Raw genomic sequence first — 20102 nt, 5'->3', positions numbered from 1 at the left:
TTTATTTATCTTCTTACTTTCCTAGTGAGATCTACCACTTTCTGATTTTGGCCATGACTTTTTTCCTTCTGTTATATAGCCTGTTAAGGTTAGGATTCTAACAGTGTGGTTTGATTTTGGGGTTTAAGTTTGGCTTACTACTGGTAGGAACAGCAGCATTTATGCAGCAATTTACATGGTTATACAAGATTTCTTTGAATGATTCCAGACAGGTTGCTGTGAACTCTGAGTTTGGAGGGGCATTGAGTTTTGACAAACTGTCACTTAATAAGATGCAGTTTGCTTTAGAACAGTTCCTAACTGTTACAAGTTTTGCTGCATTTTCCATGTTGATTTTTATTTTGACGGAGACAGCTTTGCGATCTGACTTCACCAGTGAGAATGTGACATGAGAGTGCAATGCACTCTCATATTGGTGAGTACTAGGTCCATTATGTTTGAACCTTTAGTTGGAGTGTGCACTATCTGGTCAATTACTGCAATATAGTTGTGAATGATAATCGTTAAGAACTCGTGTATAGTGCATGAAAAAGTGTTACTGTGGTACGTTTTCCTCTATATTAATGTATGTGTATCTGTGTCACTGCCTCATTATTCATTTTTGCTAGGGAAATGGAATGGATCATTCAATTTCGGTTCTGAAGAGCAAATTAATGATCTCTTTCTCTCTCTCTTTTTTTTGCATTTAACACAATAAAACCTAATACTTCGATGGCTTACAGAATTTTACAGTATGTTCGGTAAAGCACCATTTTTTCCTGAATTATAGAAAAACACATGCTCCTAGATTATTGCTCTTTAGGTCAGTTCTGGAAGAACATCGGACAACAGGGGTCATATGCAACTGCTATATTTTCCTAGACTTTTTTTATCCTCTTAATAATATGCATTTCCAGTCTGAAACACTAACCAGTTCCTTTCAGTTAGAATATACTGAAAAACAAACATTTGCCAACTAAACTCTTGTTAAAATTTATCAGTCTGAGAAACTTTCTCTTGGAAAATCTGAAGAAAAAGGCTTACCTTGTTAGCTACAGCATTAACACTGGGCCTTGCATCAAAGATGAAAAGTTTGTGAGACTGAGCATTAGCATCCATGATTGACTGAAGGTACTTTTCATCATCCTTGTTACGCTTCCCACTCACTCCAACCATTGGCTGGCTGCAGCGTGTTATGGTAGCTTGGCTTTCTGGATGAATCCATGACAAAACCTTCAAACAGAAGAAGAAAAAAAAATCTGATTTGTTTTTATGAGCAAAGTAAGGCAGAGAACATTAATAACAGGACACGATGCTGATACCCATTACCTACCTTCACCCTAGATTGGTTCACCTGTATAACAGAACCACCAAGTAATCTAATAAATCTCCATGACTACCAGCAGCTAGTCTAAATTCCAACTAGATGTGATAAAAAATCTAAAAGGGAAATCATCCTTGACTGGGTCCTAACTAACAACCCCACACTGTACCCCCACACAGGCAGTCTCCCAGACACCTTAAGTGACCACAACATAACATACCTTATATGTAGTAGAACAAGCATATGCAAAATCACTAACTATAAATCCACGAGAAACACAAAAAAATTCTCTCCTGAAGTCCTTAATACTTTACTCTGTAACTGTGACTGGACCCCCCTAAAAACCCTCCCACTTGACGAGGCTGTAGCATATTTCAACAAAACATTTCTACAACACGTAGACACTGTCGCTCCATTGCGCAAAATCAAGGTTAGAACCTCTACAAACACCTGACTCAGTAAAGAAACCAAAGAAATCCTCAAGTCCAGAGACACTGTCTGGCTTTACTATCAAAAAAACAAAGAAACACATACCCTAAGTACCAAGAACTGCACAACCATGCAAAAAAATGCATTAGGTTTACAAAAAGTCCTACTACACAACATTACAAACTAAATACCAACACAACCCCCCAAATTTTGGAAAAATGTAAACCAGCTACTAAAACCCACCCAAAAGGCTACCCCCAAACCAACCACCCATGACACTAAAGATCCCATCGAAACACAATTCAACTCCCACTTTGTGAACTCAATTCTATACTTGGTATCACAGGACAGTTCCACTCTCACTATCCACCCCAACACAAATAACACTAATACAAGCTTTACCCTCAAAACAGTTTCCACCACTTCAATCAAAAGCATGCTCTCCAAACTAAAAACCGCATCAACAGCAGCCAACCTACTCCCCAGCTATTTCTTGAAACTCACAGCAGATGCTATTCCTATCCCAGTCTCCACTCTCATAAACAGATCAGTTGTTGAAAACTATGTGCCCAAACTCTGGAAAATATCCTGCGTTACACCCATACATAAAGACGGGACCTCCACTGAACTTAATAGCTACAGACCCACTGCTATACTCTTCCCCCTGGCCAAAATTCTAGAAAAATGCATCCATACCCAGGTGCTAAAATATTTCCTAAACAGCAATATCCCATCACCTACTCAACATGGTTTCAGACTGGCCCATAGTACCACTACAGCCCTTCTCTGCTTCACAGACACAGTAAACTGTCTCAGAAATGAAGGCCTGCAGGTGTCAACTCTTTTTGGATATGTCCAAAGCATTTGACACAGTCTTGCACCAAATCCTGCTAAACAAACTAAACCAATATCACCTATCAAATTCCACTCTTACCTGGTTCCAAAGCTACTTAACTGACAGGTACCAAGCTGTGAAATGGGAAAATTGTCTCTCTCCTCAGCTGCCTATAACTATAGGAGTCCCACAGGGTTTTATCTTAGGACCACTACTATTCACTATCTTCACAAATGACCTCCATACCTCCACACAGCATGCATCTATCATTCAGTATGCAGATGATACTACCTTAATCTGTGCTGCACAAAACATTCCCACCCTCGTGCAAACAACTCAGCTAGCATTCTCTGACGTTGAAAACAACCTTACCAAAGCCCAACTTATCCTCAATCCAAAGAAAACTCAGCTTATGATTATAACCAGTTCTAACAAAAACACTGATAACAGTCAATTCACTATATACTCCACAAATGCTACTCCAATCGCTCCAGTGGCACAGGCTAAGCTATTGGGAATAACCATAGACTCCCACCTAAAATTTGGTAGTCATCTCAACTTAACTATTAAAAAAGTACATGCCAAACTGGGACCACTCTACCGTATCAAACCATTTCTTACCAACAACACAAAATCAGCCATTGCTCGCTCCCAACCTCTATCCACCATACTCTATGCATCTCCCATTCTGACTAATCTCAACAAAACTGAGCTAAGCAAAAATGGAAGCCTGCTATAACAGAATTGCCCACTTTGCTACAAATTGCTCATATAGAACTCATCACTGTACTGCTTTGAGACAGCTCCACTGGCTTGAACTGCCCAACCTCCTAACCTACAATCAGCTCTGCCTCTGTCATTCTATCTATTACCTCCCCAATAAGTGTCCTGCCCTCAAAAACCTAGTACAACATCACTCAGCCAAAAGGCCTCTTAGATCATCAAGCAAACTACTACTAGAAGTCACCAACAGCTACAATAGCTTTGGAGACACACTAGTAGTTCAGTGGCTAAAAAATGGAGCTCTCTTCCCACTAGCATACAGAGCACATCATCCAAAGCCTCCTTTAAAAACCTCATTAGGCAACATCTCAAGCAAAGTTGGCAGTGCCATGACTGCTCCCCAGGCTAGTGAAAGTGGATAAGGTGCACATACTAAACCTAGAGTACTTGATAATAGTTTTCAATCTTACTCACAAACACTGGCTAATGTACAATGTATGCACTGTACCTGTGTACTATGTATGCATTCTACCTATGTTCCAAATTTCAGCTGTACACCACAAATCTATTAATTACCTTTATTTTTTAATTAATATTTTCTTGTTTTCTCTCCACTGTAACTGTTGATGTACTGCATATCACTGTAAAAACACGTCTATTGAAATTTGTGTGTATACTGATCATGTCTAAATATCTAAATGTATCTGTAATTTTTCTATGTGGAGCTTTTCTCCCCAGGCCTCTGCTGAAAAAGGGCTTTTTTGGCTCAGTCAGACACCACTGGTTAACAAATGTAAAACAAAATAAAATAAAAATAAATAATGTATGAACATCTTGTGTCTTTACTCAAATACAGCAATTTCCGTACTTATTTTTTAGTCATATCTTAAGAAATTCCAGCAGCCTGAGTTCCACAACTCCTACTGCTCACTATGCAAGAATGAAAGACTGCGAAAACTGTTTGCAACACACAACCATTCTGATAAAATTAGTACAGTTATATCATAAAATGAATTACATATAAGTTTTAACACAGAAGCAAATGCATGTAAAGATTTTTACTTTTTTCATGTGTTTCAGAGTTTCAGACTCTGTAAATATCACCTTAACCATCAGTATACATAACACTATAGCCATGGGTGCACTTCACAATGTAGAGGTGGTTCACATCTCTTGACAATACCAAAGCAGTTGTAGTTCCACCAATGTGCACTTTAAGCAGAAAACATTGCACCCACTTGTCTGAGTTTACATCGCAAAATGTTTTGGAACATTTGTCTTTGCTTATACAGGTACTGATTGATAAGCCATAAATCCTCTTGGCTAGCTCTAAATCACTTTCAAAATCGGAGTTCTTTCCTACATGGGATTCCTTATGCAAACCCTTATTCAAAGAACAGTCAGACACCATTAAACACAATTATCTAAATAGCTCTCATATTTTTTTTACCCAAAAGTTTGGCAATGCCAAAGCAAATGTCCAAAATCTATATATACCACTGCATTTTATTTCCTTCAAAATATAGCAGCTTAATGAACTGTGCAACCTGCATTTTCTGGATCCTTTTTATTTATAATTTCCTTAATTCATCTCCTTCCTTGCATTCCTTCCACCTAACAATTCATGTTCAGGATATCACTATTGAACTGTACACCAGTACCCTGCCCTCTCAACAGATACTGCCTCAAAGTTTGCGACCTGTTCTGGTATATTCTCTCCTTTACTGTTTTGATTTCCCCACTAAGTGGTGAATGCAAGCAGTTAAACTTTTTTTTCAAGTCTAGCAACTGCAAATTTTCAGTAGTACAGAAAGCTGATTATTGACTAGATGTGTGCTACACTGCAACTGACCAATTGGCAAGTGGAACTGGAGCAGTGACAAGATAAAGTAAGGCAGACATTGCTATTTCAAACTAAATGAGTGCACTCCACTGAAAACAGAAAAAAGTGATCTCTCAGAATTTGGAAAGGTACCTCTTCCACGTGTGATAGTGTTTCACCTTACATATTTCATTCTGTAACTGGTGACTTCTTTACTGGGCCCAGTGGAGTTTATCCGTATAGTACATAATATGCTGATATGAAGACAGTAAAGCTGTGTAAAATTTTATCTTAATAGTAGATGTCCTTCTCTTCACTGTTGCAGTACTCATTCCACTTGGCCTCTCCTGCCAAGGGTGACCTGACATCCGGCCAGTACACCAAAGTCTTTGGGTTGTTTTAAGATACGCTGTATTTCAGCTGTATGCTTCTCATGTAGCGTATGGCATATAGGTGACATCTGGATGTACCATGCTCAGAACTGAGCACCCCCGTAGGAACAGCAGTTCAAGGTAAAAAGAGGTAATCAGTATATCCAGAAGATAAATGAACCAGGGGGAGGAGGGAAATAATAAATACTGCAACAGTGAGGAGAAGGAGATCTAGTGTTATCGCAAGATTTTACACAACCATACTATGTCCCTTTCAATGCTGCAGTATTCATTACGCTAGGGAGAGTGCCAAAGCTCAGGAAGAAAACAGGGAGGAGGAAGGACCAGCAGAGCCCTCTAGTAAGCCACAAAGGATGGCCCTAGCAAAAGCAGCTCTAGCTCTGGAGATTCCATCTAACTTATAATGCTGGGTAAATGTATGTACAGAAGCCCATGTAATAGCCTCAAAAATAGAGTTAGCATCCAAACTCTTGAAAAAAGCACCAGAAGAAGCCACAGCTCTAGTAGAATGAGCCTTAGCCAAATAAGGAAGGCTCTTACCAAGCAAAGAATTAAAAAAAAAAGAAATACCTTTAGAGATCCACGAAGAAATAGACTGTTTGGACACTGCTAATCCTAAGGACCTAGGATGAAATGAAACAGAGCTGATCATATTTTCTAATAGTCTTAGTCTTATTCAAATAAAATCTAAGTTGTCTATGTACATCTGGTGTGCAGCACCTTCTTATTGTCAGATTGTGGAGAAGGGATAATAGTGGGTAAGTCAATAGACTGATTAAGGGACAACTCATTCACTACCTTGGGTAAAAAAGAAGGATTAGTATGCAAGGACACCCTGTACTTATGAAACACCAAAAAAGGAGGACAAGCCATAAGGGCTTGAAGCTCAGACACCCATCTAGCAGAAGTAAGGGCAAACAAAAGTACAGTCTTCCCAAAACAATGCTGAAAGGAAGATGAAGCTGCAGGCTCAGAAGGAGCCTGAGTCAAATTTTCCAAAACAAAATTAAGAGGAGGAACAGGCTTCCAGGAGGCCAACTATGAAGGACGCTTTTAAGGAATTGCTTAGCTTCAAACGTAGAAGCTAAAGGAAGAGATAAAGGCAGACAAGCTTAGATAGCTGATAAGTGGGTCTTAAGAGAAGAATAAGCCAACCCAGCACTGAGCAATTCACACAGGTAAGACAGAAACATCCACAGAAAGTGGATCCAGGCTATGAAAAAGACACCACACAGAAAATCTCTTCCATTTGGATAAGTAGGATTTCTTATTATTGGGTTTCCTAGCCTCTTGCAGTACCCTAAGTACGTCTTCAGAAAAAAGGTGTTTATGTGGAATCAAAATCCTATCACCCACAGTGTCATCTGAAGAATGGACAGGTGGGGATGGATGACAGATCCTTTGTCTTATGTGAGTAGGTCCACCCTGTGGGGTAACTTGAGATGACTGCCCTTGGCTAAATGCAGAAGAGGAGGGAACCAATGCTGTCTCGGCCAAAAGGGAGTCACCAACAAGATTTTGGGAGCATCCTGTTGAATTTTGAACAGGACTTTTGGAATGAGGGGATGGCGAGGGAAAACATAAAGAAATATCCCATTCCAAGAAAAAGACAGTGCATCCACTTTCCAAACTAGAAGACCTGGGAATCTGGCACAAAACAGAGGAAGTTGTCTGTTCAGAGAGGAGGCAAAAAGATCTATCTTAGGAGTACCCTACTGGTAGACAATGTCCAGAAACACATCCCTGTGAAGCATCCATTTGTGGGATTGATTTAGGACTACTCACAGTGTTTGCCACACTGTTTGGACCTGAACGAATGTAAACTGCCTGAAGAGTCACTTGATACAAGATCTCACACTAGAAGTGCCAACCGGCAAAGAAAATAAGATATTGTCTCCCCCCTTTGTTTACATAGCACATCACTTTGATATTGTCTGTAAATACCTTGCAAGGTCATGGGGTGAAGAGAGAATGAAAAGTCTGAAGGGACAGCAGAAGGGCTCTCATCTCTTTGACAGTGATGTGCTCTTTCTGTTGATGAGGTGACCCCACCCCCTGACCTTTAGGGAGCCAAAAGCTGCTCTACATCTCACGTATGAAGTGTCTGTGAAGAGCTACTAAGAGGGAACAGGGGGAAGAAAAGGGAGGCTTGGATTTACAGACAACTGCTGAAAACACTAATGAAGTTCCTTCTTGAGACAAGGTAGAAGAGGAACTACAAATTGGGAATGTGCATGTTGAAGCCAAACAGACTTCAGAAACCACTGAAACATTCTCATGTGGAGTTGGCCAAAGGAAGCATAGGGATGGTGGATGCTATGAACCCCAGAGCTCTCAGAAATTCCCTGGCTGTTATAGAGGCCAGAGGAAGAAGAGTTTGAAAGAAAGAAATGAGTGTTAAGGTCTTGGGAGGTGGCAGAGACGCCAGCATTGACACTGTCTGTATCCTGCACCCCATCCAAAAAAATGGTCTTGAGAAGGAGTCAGAAAAGACATTTTGAAGTTTACTGTGAACCCCAGGCTTTGCATAAGGGAAATGGCAAAATGAAAATTTTGCAATAAGATCCCTGGAGAGGACACCTGAAACAGAAGGTCATCCAAGTAAGGAAAGACTTGGATCCCCTGAAGCCTGCAAAAAGCAATCACAGGAGCGAAGCATTTGGTGAATACTCTTGGGAACAGTAGAAAGGCTAAAGAGCAAAGCAGAGAACTGAAAATGTCAGGAAGCAAGAGTGAAATGTAAAAATTTCCTGAAAAGGGGATGAATTGGAATATGGAGTTAAACATCCGTGAGATTCAGAGACATTATATAAGCCCGAGGAAGCAAAAGACAGAACAAAGTCTGAAGGGACAACATTCAAAAGGAGAGCACCTTCAGAAAAGTGTTTAGATGAGAGAGGTCTGGAACTGGTCTCCAAGTACCCTCTTTCCTGAGTACTAGAAACATCTTGGAGTAGCACCCTCTCCCCCTTTGGGACATAGGCACTTCTTGAATAGTACCCTAAGTCAAAAGGTCCCAAAGCACCTCTGGAAAGAAGGACAATTGTTCTTGAAGGGGCTGAGGAATATCCATAAAAGGAAGAAGGGATTTCTAGACCATAAAATACACTTGGTGGATAATGGACACAGCCCAGGAATCCTAAGTAATGTGTAGCCAAACAGGAAGAGAGAGAGAGAGAGAGGCAAAGAGAAAGAGGAAAGTGGCTGGGAAGAATAGGATAGTCAGACAGTGCCTTTTTTGTCAGGAAAATGAGACTTCTAAGGCACAGTAGTCTGAACAGCCTTTGCAGGATTAGCCTGCTTGCCATCCTTTTTACCCTTTGGAGGAGGGTGAGATTGCTTACGAACAAAAGCTGGCTTACTGGGGTAATTTCTCTGAAATTTAGGCACAAAAGAAACAAACATGTTTATGTTCCTGTAAAGCCTTGCCCTTATCCTGAAGGGATTTAAACAAACCAGCAGCAGCAGCTTTGACAAACAAGTGTTAATTATCTAGAGGGTCATCCATCAACTTAACATTAATATCGTCAGGCAAAGGTTGAATACCTCTTCATCACTGACCCAAAAGCAGCAGTCATAAAGGAAGCATCTGCTGCATCATAACTACACTTAATGGAATGACGAGCCACTTGGGAAGAAGTCCCTAACAGGGAAAGGGCAGAAGTTTTTTTTTTACCTTCAGAGTCTAGAAGATCAGAAATAACCTGACAGGGCTGGGTTAGGAGAGCCAAGAAGTACCTGGTCATATGGGTCTGATAATTAATAGCCCTAAAAGCCAAAGTAGCAAAGGTATAAAGCTTCTTGCCTAACCTTTTCATGGTTCTGTTATCTTTATAAGAAGGTAGTAACTTATTTATTTATTTTTTATAAGGAGAAGGAAGCAATTGAGATGGCTTGTCAGAAGCTACAGAAACCACAGAGGGGTCAGCAGAAGGACAGTTGTACAAGAATTTGCAGTCCTCAGGCATTCTACAGAATCTATCAGGCATTAGAAAATGCATCCAGCAAGGTAGCAAAAACTGGAGGAACAGCAGAAGTTCTTGGAGAATCCATCTGCAGCAACTCTTAATACTTTTTTGTATCTCAGAAACCTGAGCACAATCCTATTTAAAGAACTACATCATCCTAGAGATAGTGTCCCAAAAGAAATCTCTTCAAAGGGAGTGTCAGGACTGGTAGACTCCTCTTCCTCCAATATATAATCTAAAGGAAAGGGAATCTGAGAAGAGAAGGGATTCTTCAACCGAATCTGCCTCCTTCACAAAGGAATCCTGTTTTCTGTGTCATTTAAGGGGGAGTGGAGGACCAAGGGGGGGGGGGGGTTGGAACAGAAAAGTACAGTTTTGTACCTACCATAAATGTAGATGTTCGAGGATCCACATTGTCATAACCTGTGGGTAGTGAATACCAAAGAGCTAGGCTGGCGTCGGTCACTGTCGCCTAGAGCTGACGTCAGTACGTAGTAGTACTTAAGAGCATGACCGACGCCATATCCTCAGTCTTTCTTGCCCCAGATGTCAAAAGGCCTAAAAATGAAGGCCAGAACTAAAGTAGTAAAAACCCAACAACCACCAGTGTGGAAATAAAGAGTATCCCAAAAAGAAACCCAGCAACCACAACTATAGAGGGGAAGGAGGGAGGGATAATTGGACTGCAGCAATGTGGATCCTCGAACATCTACATTTATGGTAGGTACAAAACTGTACTATGTTCTTCGTCTCACATTGCTGCAGTCATAACCTGTGGGTAGAATCCCAAAGCAAAGGAAAAGGGAGGCTGGCAAACTACAAAGCATTAGGAGCTGCTAACATGCCCTGTAAAACTGCAGTGGCAAACCCAGCCCTGGACTTGGAATAAAGAGGGAGATGGTAATGCTTAGTAAAAGTGTGTACTGAACTCCAAGTAGCTGCCTCCAAAATATCCTTAGTAGCTACACCCCTTAGAAAAGCAGCAGAAGTGGCAGTAGCCCTAGTAGAATGAGGTCTGATCCCAGCAGGAACATCCTTCCCATGATGAGAATAACAAAAAGCAATACAATGACCAATCCACTTTGAAATAGTCTGCTTAGAAACAGCTTTCCCTTGTGAACTCAAAGCAAAAGAAACAAATAACTGTTGAGTCTGTTTGAACTCCTTAGTTCTGCTCAAATAGTAACGGAACTGCCTGTGGATATCCAAAGAATGCAAGACTTTTTCCCCTTTATTTTGGGGATCAGCATAAAAAGTAGGCAAATGAATAGACTGGTTCAAGGCCACATTAGAAACCACTTTAGGCATAAAAGTAGGGTTAGTTCGCAAAGAAACTCTATCCTTATGAAATATCAAAAAGGGTTCAACTGCCATGAGTGCCTGCAATTCAGATACCCTCCTAGCAGAAGTAATGGCCAACAAAAAAGCAGTCTTCCAAGACAAAAACTTCAGTTCAGACGTAGCTGCAGGTTCAAAAGGAGGTAAAGTAAGTTTCTCCAAAACAAAATTGAGATCCCAGGAAGGAGTAGGATTTCTACGTGGGGGTCTTATATTCTTTGCCCCTCTAAGAAATTGTTTGAACAAAGGATGAGAAAATAAAGGAGGGTCACAATCATAGTGAGCAGAAATGGCTGCAGCATGAACCTTCACAGAAGAGAATGACAAACCCTTGTCCAGTAATTCAGTAAGATACTGTAGTGCAAAACTCAAATTAGGCACTGAAACATCAAAACCCTTTGCAGTGCTCCAAAGAAAAAATCTCTTCCATTTATCAGCATAAACTTTTCTAGTGATAGGCCGCCTGGCTTCCAAAATGACATTCAAAACCTGTTGAGGAAGCTGAGACCCCACCGGCTCCATCACAGAATACGCCAGGCTGTTAGATGGAGGGACTGCACCTGAACATTGAGAAAATGATTGTTTGACTGGGACAACAAATGAGGAACCTGTGGCAGAAGCCAAGGAGGCTCCTGGATTAAACTCCTCAGCAGAGGATACCAATGCTGACGTGGCCAATCTGGTGCTATTAGAATCATGCAAGGCTTGTCCTGCCTGACTTTCAAGAGTACCTTGGGGAGAAGAGGCAGAGGAGGAAAAGCATAAACGTGAAGGTTGTTCCAACTGAAAGATAGAGCATCCACTTTCCAAGCATCTGGGTGGAACATCTTTGTGCAAACTTTTGGAAGTTGAAAATTCAGTGGAGAAGCGAACAGATCTATGTCTGGAGTTCCCCAAGTCACAGTCAATTGTTTGAAAACCTGAGGATCCAGTTTCCACTCGTGGGGATCCACAATTTGCCTGCTCAATATATCTGCTAGGGAGTTCTGAGCTCCTGGCAGAAACCGTGCTTGAAGATTGATTCGAAAACTCAGAGCAGTCTCCCACAAAATCATTGCTTGCCTGCAAAGAGGGTAGGAATGGGTTCCCCCCTGCTTGTTGATGTACCACATGACTGTTGTGTTGTCTGTTTGAATCAACACCTGTCCCGGCTGAAGCAGGTCCTTGAAGGCCATCAAAGCAAACTGAACTGCTAACATCTCCTTCATGTTGATATGCAAATGTAGTAGTTTGGGAGGCCACATGTCTTGTATCCATTTCCCATTGAAGTGTGCTCCCCAAGCCAAGTCCGAGGCATCTGTCGTTAGGATCTGACTCGCCTCTGGTCGGGTCACAGAGAGTCCCTTGTTTAGGTGACATTCCTGAGCCCACCACAAGAATTCCTTCTGGATGCAAGGTATAATCCAAATGACAGTGTCCAAACCGTGGCAGTGTTGAGTCCACACACTTTTGAGATACCATTGTAGCTTCCTCATATGCAGTTTGGCATTGGGAAGTACTAGAATGCAAGATGCCATGAACCCCAAGGCTTGAAGGACTGTCCTTGCAGTCAGCCTGGACATTACTGATAACTGCTGGAAGTAAAGATGAAGAGTTCTTTGTTTGTCTGGGGTCAGAAATGCCATCTGAGAAGCTGTATTCAGTCTCACACCCAGAAAGCACATGTCCTGAGAGGGTACTAGACTGGACTTTATTTCATTCACAGAATACCCTAGGCATCTTAAAACTGCCATTACATACTGGAGATGTTGTAGTAATATGTCTTTGTTTTGAGCAAGAATCAGGCAATCGTCCAGATAAGGGTAAATTTGTATTCCTCTCTGTCTGAAGAAAGCAATCACAGGAGCCAGAACTTTTGTGAATACCCTGGGTGCAGTAGATAAACCAAAGGGCAATGCAGAGAACTGATAATGCAAAGTACCAGCCCAAAATCTCAGGAATCTCCTGCAACTGGGCCTGATAGGGATGTGAAGATAGGCCTCTTTGAGATCCAGGGTTACCATCCAGTGATCTTTGCCTAGCATAGGCAGAAGTTGTTGTAATGTTAACATCTTGAACTTTGGAATGTCTAGGTAGGTATTGAGAATGGACAAATCCAGAATTGGCCTCCAAGTGTTTCCTTTCTTTGGCACTAGGAATAGACGGGAATAAAATCCTAGGCCTACTTCTGACGGAGGGACCACCTGAATTGCCTCCATCTGCAAAAGCAGAGAAATTTGCTCCTGAGCCTCCAGCCTTTGCTGAGGAGGCACATCCAGCATGCCTTTGAAAGGAGGAAAAGTGTGAAAATAAAACTTGTAACCTTGATTTATTATATCCAACACCCATTGGTCCTGGGTGACCAAATTCCAGTTTTGTTTGAAAAGTCCCAACTTTCCTCCTAGAGGAGCTGCCAGTAAAGAAGGGTCTGGCAGCGGAAGATACAGGTCATTGGGTCTGCTTACGAAAGGGCTGACCCCTACCCTCACCAGAAGACTGTGCAGGAGAGCTCCAAGTCCTAGGTCTGAAAGAACCCTGAGCGTGAGCCACGTCTAGACCTGCCCTTAGACTGATAATCCGAAGAAGGATAAGACCATCCTCTAGCAGGCCAATTCCTACTAAACTTAGGGGGCTGCACCTGCATAAAATCCTTGACCGTCTGCATAGACTTAGCCTTATCTTCCATCTTTTTCAAAACTGATTCCACAGGAGGGCCAAAAAGTACTTCAGATTGAAGAGGAGCATCCAAAATCCGAGCCTTAACATGCTCTGACAAATTTTGATCCTTAAGCCAGGCATGTATACGAATAACTGAACCTGTAGCAGCCACCCTGGATGAAGCCTGAAGAGCATCAAAACCACACTGCAAAGAATGTTTGCCAACTTGATCTGATGCATGAACCAACTCCTGGAGCTCCTTACACTCTATACCCTCAGATAAAGCATCCACCTTAGATTTCAATTGGCCTAACAAAAAATTCTGATACTTCAGCATATGAAATTGGCAATTCAAAGCCCTCATAGCTAACGTAGAGGAGGTGTACACTTTTTCCCCCACCTATCTAACGCTCTAGAATCCTTATCCAAAGGAACTGGATTCTTAGCCACAGAAGCCCTAACACCCTTGGGACCTTGAATAATAGTTTCGGATCAGCTCTAGGACTCTTGTACAAATACTTATGTGCTTCTGGAACTCTGTAATACCTGTCTGGCTTAACAGGGGCCAGAGGCAAAGAATCAGGATTAAGGGAAGATTCAGAAAAAACATCCTGAACAACATCTAAGACAGGAGGAATAGCCAAGGGCCTATGTTGTGGCAGAAACAAAATTCGCTAAGCCTTTTCCGAGAATCTGAAAAATCTTGACCTTCCCACTTGAAATGTTCCCTCATGGAATGTAAAGTCTCAGAAAAAGAAAAATCCTCTGGAGGAGAAGCAGACGGACAGGAGTCCTCTGCATCCGAATCTGAATAGGAAGGGAAATCCTGAATTTCTTCAGCTGAGGATTCAGAGTAGTCAGAGGAATGATCCATTCCCTCTAAATCTGCCTCCACCCTAGGCCTCTTCTCTGGGGGGGGCATAGAACCCCTGATCAAAGTAATCAAGTCCTCTGCCATTTTCAACATATGCTTTTTAGGAACAGGGGCTGGAGAGCTAGAACTATGACCAGGGCCAACAAGACAAGGTTTGGCCTTAGCATGGCCTTTAGCCACTGAAGTAGAAGGCCTAATAACCTTTTGTAAAGCTGGAACTACAGACACCTGAGAAGCACCCTCAGCCTGGCCTAACTCCTGAGAGGCCAACTCCTGTAAAAGTAAAGGTTCCCCCTGGGATTCAGCCGAACCCTCAGCAGGATCCACAGATTCAACCGGAGGCTCCGTAGAACCGGCGTCCGCAATGGACGACTCATCCGGTTTAGACCTCAAAGATTTATCCTTACGCTTTTTAGCGGTAGCGGGCATGTTATAGTTACACAGTTTACCAAAAACAAGCCTGGCACAGTCTAATCTTCGTTTAATGGTGCGCTTATTAAATCTAGCACAAAAGCGACACCCGACCATGTCGTGCTCAGGCCCCAAACAAGGAATACAGAAAGAATGATAATCCCTATGAGGTATCTGTTTCCCACAAGAAATACAATTATTAACTTTTTCTGACATCCGGATAACTGAGGCAAGAAAAGACAAAAATTTCCCCAACGGGGTACTTAGCCCAACTTGGTCTTCGGTCTGAAACTCGATAAATGAAAATTTCAGAATGCCGAACGGCACTTGCAAACGCTGCTTCTGCTTCGGACCACGCGGCAAGAAAGACTGAGGATATGGCGTCGGTCATGCGCTTAAGTACTACTACGTACTGACGTCAGCTCTAGGCGACAGTGACCGACGCCAGCCTAGCTCTTTGGTATTCACTACCCACAGGTTATGACTGCAGCAATGTGAGACGAAGAACATCTCCTTGAGAAGGTTTTAAAGCCGTCAAAGCACTAAGCAAGCCCTGCATGAAGGACTGCCATTCACTCTGTGGATCCTTAGGAACAGGAGAAATATATTTAGTCTTTTGCTTTTTCTTCAATGGGACATCCGCCTTATAGAATTTAGAAGGCTCCGACCCAGGATGGCATTCAATAATGGTAGAAGGAACTTCCTCTCTGACTAAGATTTGAGGACCCCCCCCCCCCAGGCCCCTCAGAGATAATCAGCAGTGATTCCCCCTGAGTGTCAGAAATGGATGTCTGCAATGTTTCCTTTGATGTGCTTAAAGTCGGATCTCCACCAGTCTCCAACCTGGTCATGGCAGAGGAGTCCAACTGTAAAGCCAGGTGAACCTCCGGGCATTCACTTGCCTCAGGAGAAACATCCAGTGGAGGCTTAACAGCAGAAGATTCTGGCCTAGATTTCTTGGCCTTCTTCTTCACAGTGTCCTTAGCAAGAAGTTTAAGATGCTGGATTTCATGATAAAGTGCCAAAAAAGAAAATCTACTATGAAGGGTTTTAGGAACAAAGGCCTGACAGATAGAGCAGGACATATGGTTGTGTGAAGCACCAAGGCAAAAGAGACACTTTTCATGGTGGTCTTTATATGGAATCTGTCTCCCACATTGGCATTTACCCTTCTTGGATGACATGAAACCCCACAAGCAATAATATAATAAAAGGAAGACAAGTAAAACAAAACCCCAATGGGGCACTTAACTGCCACAACTTGGTGAACCAGCAGAGGAACAGGCATTCAGATCAATGATCAAGAGATGGCACTTGGATTGGCGGTAAAGAAGTTCTGAGGATGGCATGTTTGGATGTCACCTTTATGTTCTATGCCATGCAAGGAGCATAAGAATGATCTACGGCATACCTTAAACTAACTTAAAGGCTTTGGTATACTGGTCAGACGTTGGACCCCCCTTGGCAGGGGATCCCTAATGTAATGAATACTGCAACAGTGAAATGGAAGGACATCTGGAGTTCTGTAAATGCAAACTGATTTATTCATTCAGACTGGGGCCAAGGCTTTAAGAAATCAGGCTACAGTGTCAGTCCTTTCTTTTTATCTCTGGTTTGCTGTTCCTCTCTCCCCTTCACACACAACATGTAACAGCATCAGTTTAGGAAGCATGCACCCCACTGTATATGTCTGTCTGTACTCCTCAAGTGCACTGCCTACCTGCTCACCAAAAATACTCCAGAGTCAATGTGATGTACTGAAAAACACATACAAGTCTCATAATAGCACATCTGACAATCAGCTGCTCAAGTCTTAAAGCCCCTCAGATGTGAGGCCTCCAATCAAACCAGGGTAGCTGGTGATGCAGATAAGAACTCTTCTTACATAAAAAGCACAATATGTTGTCATTCACTTCACTTTTCATCCATGAAAAATTGTGATTATGATAACAAAAGGAGTCTTAGAGTCTTAATAGGATTCAACAGAAGGCCTATTCAACAAGAGAAAGATCACTAAAAAAATCATGTTTAAAAATATAGTCAAATAATCAAATAGTCAATACAGTCAAATAGTCTTCCTTGAAGTGACACTATACATATATATATATATATATATATATATATATATATATATATATATATATATATATATATATATATATATATATATATATATATATATATATATATATATATATATATATATATATATATATATATATATATATATATATATATATATATGGTTTCCCTTCAGTATCTCGAAATACTGAAACACCAAAGCACTAATGGCCGAGAGCACAATGCCGAAGTTTCAGTATTTCGAAATACTGAAGTGGCACTAAAAACAAAGTTTAAATAAAGAAAAGTACTGTTTCTGCAGGGGGGCAAGCCCCATGCACCCCCTCACTTAAATATCCTTCCTCGTGATTGCACGATAGTGGGGACATGGCAAATCTCCTGTTCTGCACTTCCGTATATGGCACGGAAAAGGAGATTTCCCTTTCCTCCACTGTGGCGATCTCGGAGTTGGTATATTTAAGTAGGGGGGATGTGGGGGGAGCCCCCCTGCATAAATGTATGTAGTCTGCTTTTTTTTTTATGTAGCACTTCAGTATTTCGAAATACTAAAACTTCGACGTTCAGCTCTCGGCCATTAGAGTTTCGGTGTTTCAGCATTTCGAGATACTGAAGTGAAACTATATATATATATATATATATATATATATATATATATATACATATGTATATGTACATATATATATATATATATATATATATATATACACATATATATATATATGTATATATGTATATATATGTATATATATATATATATATATATATATATATATATATATATATATATATAAAATTTATTTATTATTTATTTATTGTTTGTTAACCGGGTTAGTCCAGCTGGGCTTGTGGCCATTTTCAGTGGAGACCCGAGGAGAAAAGCTCTGAATACAAATACAGACATTTGTAACATTACAAAATATAAGTACAGAGTTTTGTAAAACTTGGAAAAGGCAAAAATACAGAATCTTGCCACATTAGTAACAGATAATGTGATTATATTATATCAAAATGATTATGTACAGGAAATAACAGTTTTACATTAATAGATACACTGCTTATCAATTAAGAGAGTGTCAGTTTGAGAATATGTGTAAGGCAGGCTAGAGGGGGGCATGCAAAAGAAATAGGAAAGATGTATAATCTTCTTCTTCTTTCGGTTTCTCCCGGTTAGGGGTCGCCACAGCGGATCATCTGTCCGCTCATGATTGGCAGTGGAGTTTTACAGTGTCGAGTTGCCAGCCCGGCGCCCATCTTTCCACAGAAGGCACACACATGCACACACTCACACCTAGGGCCAATTTTTAGAGTGTCCAATCCACCTACAGCATGTCTTTGGGATGCGGGAGGAAACCGGAGCACCCGGAGGAAACCCACGTGACCAGAGGGAGGACATGCAGACTCCACACAGAAGGCACCCCAGCCAAGGATTGAACCAGATAACCTCTTGCTGTGAGGCGGCAATGCTAACCACTGCACTACCATGGCTGCCCAGGAAAGATGTATAATAATAAGAATATATAATATAAAGAATAATTTGGAAAGATGTAAAGAGAAAGACCTATGACGACATATTGTTAAATTTTGCAAAGAAAAATGATTTAGGAGTGTAGTTAGTGGTGTGGGTGTTTTAGGTGGGAGCATGTGAAGGACATTCCCATTTGGAGGTGAGATGGGAGTGAAGCATGGATTTGTAGTCGTTATGGTTTGGTATGTTACGTAGTGGTGTAGGGAGAGCGTTCCACAGTTTGGCTATGGTGAACATATGGTGTATGGCTACAGTTTGGCTCTATATATATATATATATATATATATATATATATATATATATATATATATATATATATATATATATATATATATATATATATATATATATCTGTATGTAAATGGGTCTACTTCAAATGAGCCTTTGAACAAAACCCATATAACCAAGAAGACATTACTGAAACTTCAAATTAGCGGAATCTGACAATAATGAAACCCAAAAATCAAAAAGTCACTCACTTTCTGGAAACAAACATGAAAACAAAACAACAACATACACGGTTAAAACACCATACCAGTATTAACCCTACCCCATTAAAGTAACATGACAAGAACCTGAATATATTGCACTCCCCCACCCCTGTAACTTAATTATATCAACTCAGAGATTGCACTACCTTATGGAAAAGGGCATACTTCCATCCAGGTAGCTACTGCTGCAACAGACTCTAGGTCAATAACTGTTTTGGGTTTTCATTAGGTTTCATTAATCTGAAGTTTCGGTAATGTTATGTCGGTTATATGGATTTCGTTCAAATGAGCGTTCGGTCATCTGAAGGTGACCCATATATATATATATATATATATATATATATATATATATATATATATATATATATATATATAAAATGTCACATTGAAACTAACTACATTTAAACCATTATTTTTATATGTATTAATACAAACAACACATCACTCAGGCCATACAATGTTTTAGTCCCTAACTTAAAAATCTAAAACGTTTCTTGTTTACTTAATTCTGCTAAACCAGACTCCATTTTTCTCAAGTTACCATACATTCACTCAACGACTTTAAGCTCATATGTAGGTTTACTCATCTTTAAATGCCCATGTAATGCCTTAACATAATGCCCAGATATACTGCAGGTAAGATGGTAAAGCTCTGTGTAAGAACACTTTCCATAACCACAGATCTTCAAGAGGAGGTCCCTGTTACAGTAAATTGTAACTTGTGCCTTTGCCCACCATTCATTGTCTTTATACCCGGCCCTAAAATTCATCAGCTCTGCCCCATTCCATTGCCAATGCAGACCAGATGCGATACAAAGGTTTCCACCAATACTGTGGTTGGAACCATTAAAGATAACATCACTAATTGAAAGCAAGTGAGAAATGCTTCACACCACCCCATTCCATGCCCATATTTGGGATTGTTTAGTCATATACTGTACATGAGAACTTGTTTTGCCTCTTTTTTTCTAAGTCAACAATACTGTGATCTGATGGTTGACCAAACAAAAAAAATAATAATTGAGAAATAACAGCATACCCCTGAGACAGCAGCTGTTTTTGCAGTATCTGCAGTATTATACATATCCTGCTTAATGTAGCAAATAACTTTTTCAGTTTTCAAATGACACTGTTTTTTTTTAAATCTGCCCTGAGATGGAACTAAGAAATCATGTATGCCAAATAGTTTAAGGATATATCCCCAAACTTATTAGATATATACACCATTTTTCTATTTTTACCTAATAACATAGAATCATTATCTAATGGAAA

At 40.7% G+C, this 20102-nt stretch overlaps 1 protein-coding gene across 1 annotated transcript in view; it reads right to left on the bottom strand.

The window, feature by feature from the left end:
* The window catches only part of MTMR2 (myotubularin related protein 2), an 853325-nt gene that overhangs the window by 314194 nt on the left and 519029 nt on the right, over positions 1-20102 (bottom strand). Inside the window, exon 10 of the mRNA XM_044072012.1 lies at positions 1024-1212. Coding sequence (XP_043927947.1) covers positions 1024-1212 — 189 coding nt within the window. The remainder of the gene's footprint in view (positions 1-1023; positions 1213-20102) is intronic.

This window comes from Protopterus annectens, chromosome 5.part0, assembly GCF_019279795.1.
Source record: "Protopterus annectens isolate FY-2018-M chromosome 5.part0, PAN1.0, whole genome shotgun sequence".
Lineage (NCBI taxonomy): Eukaryota > Metazoa > Chordata > Ceratodontiformes > Protopteridae > Protopterus > Protopterus annectens.
The sequence above is the reverse complement of the archived record's forward strand: the minus strand, read 5'-3'. Positions and strand labels throughout refer to the sequence as shown.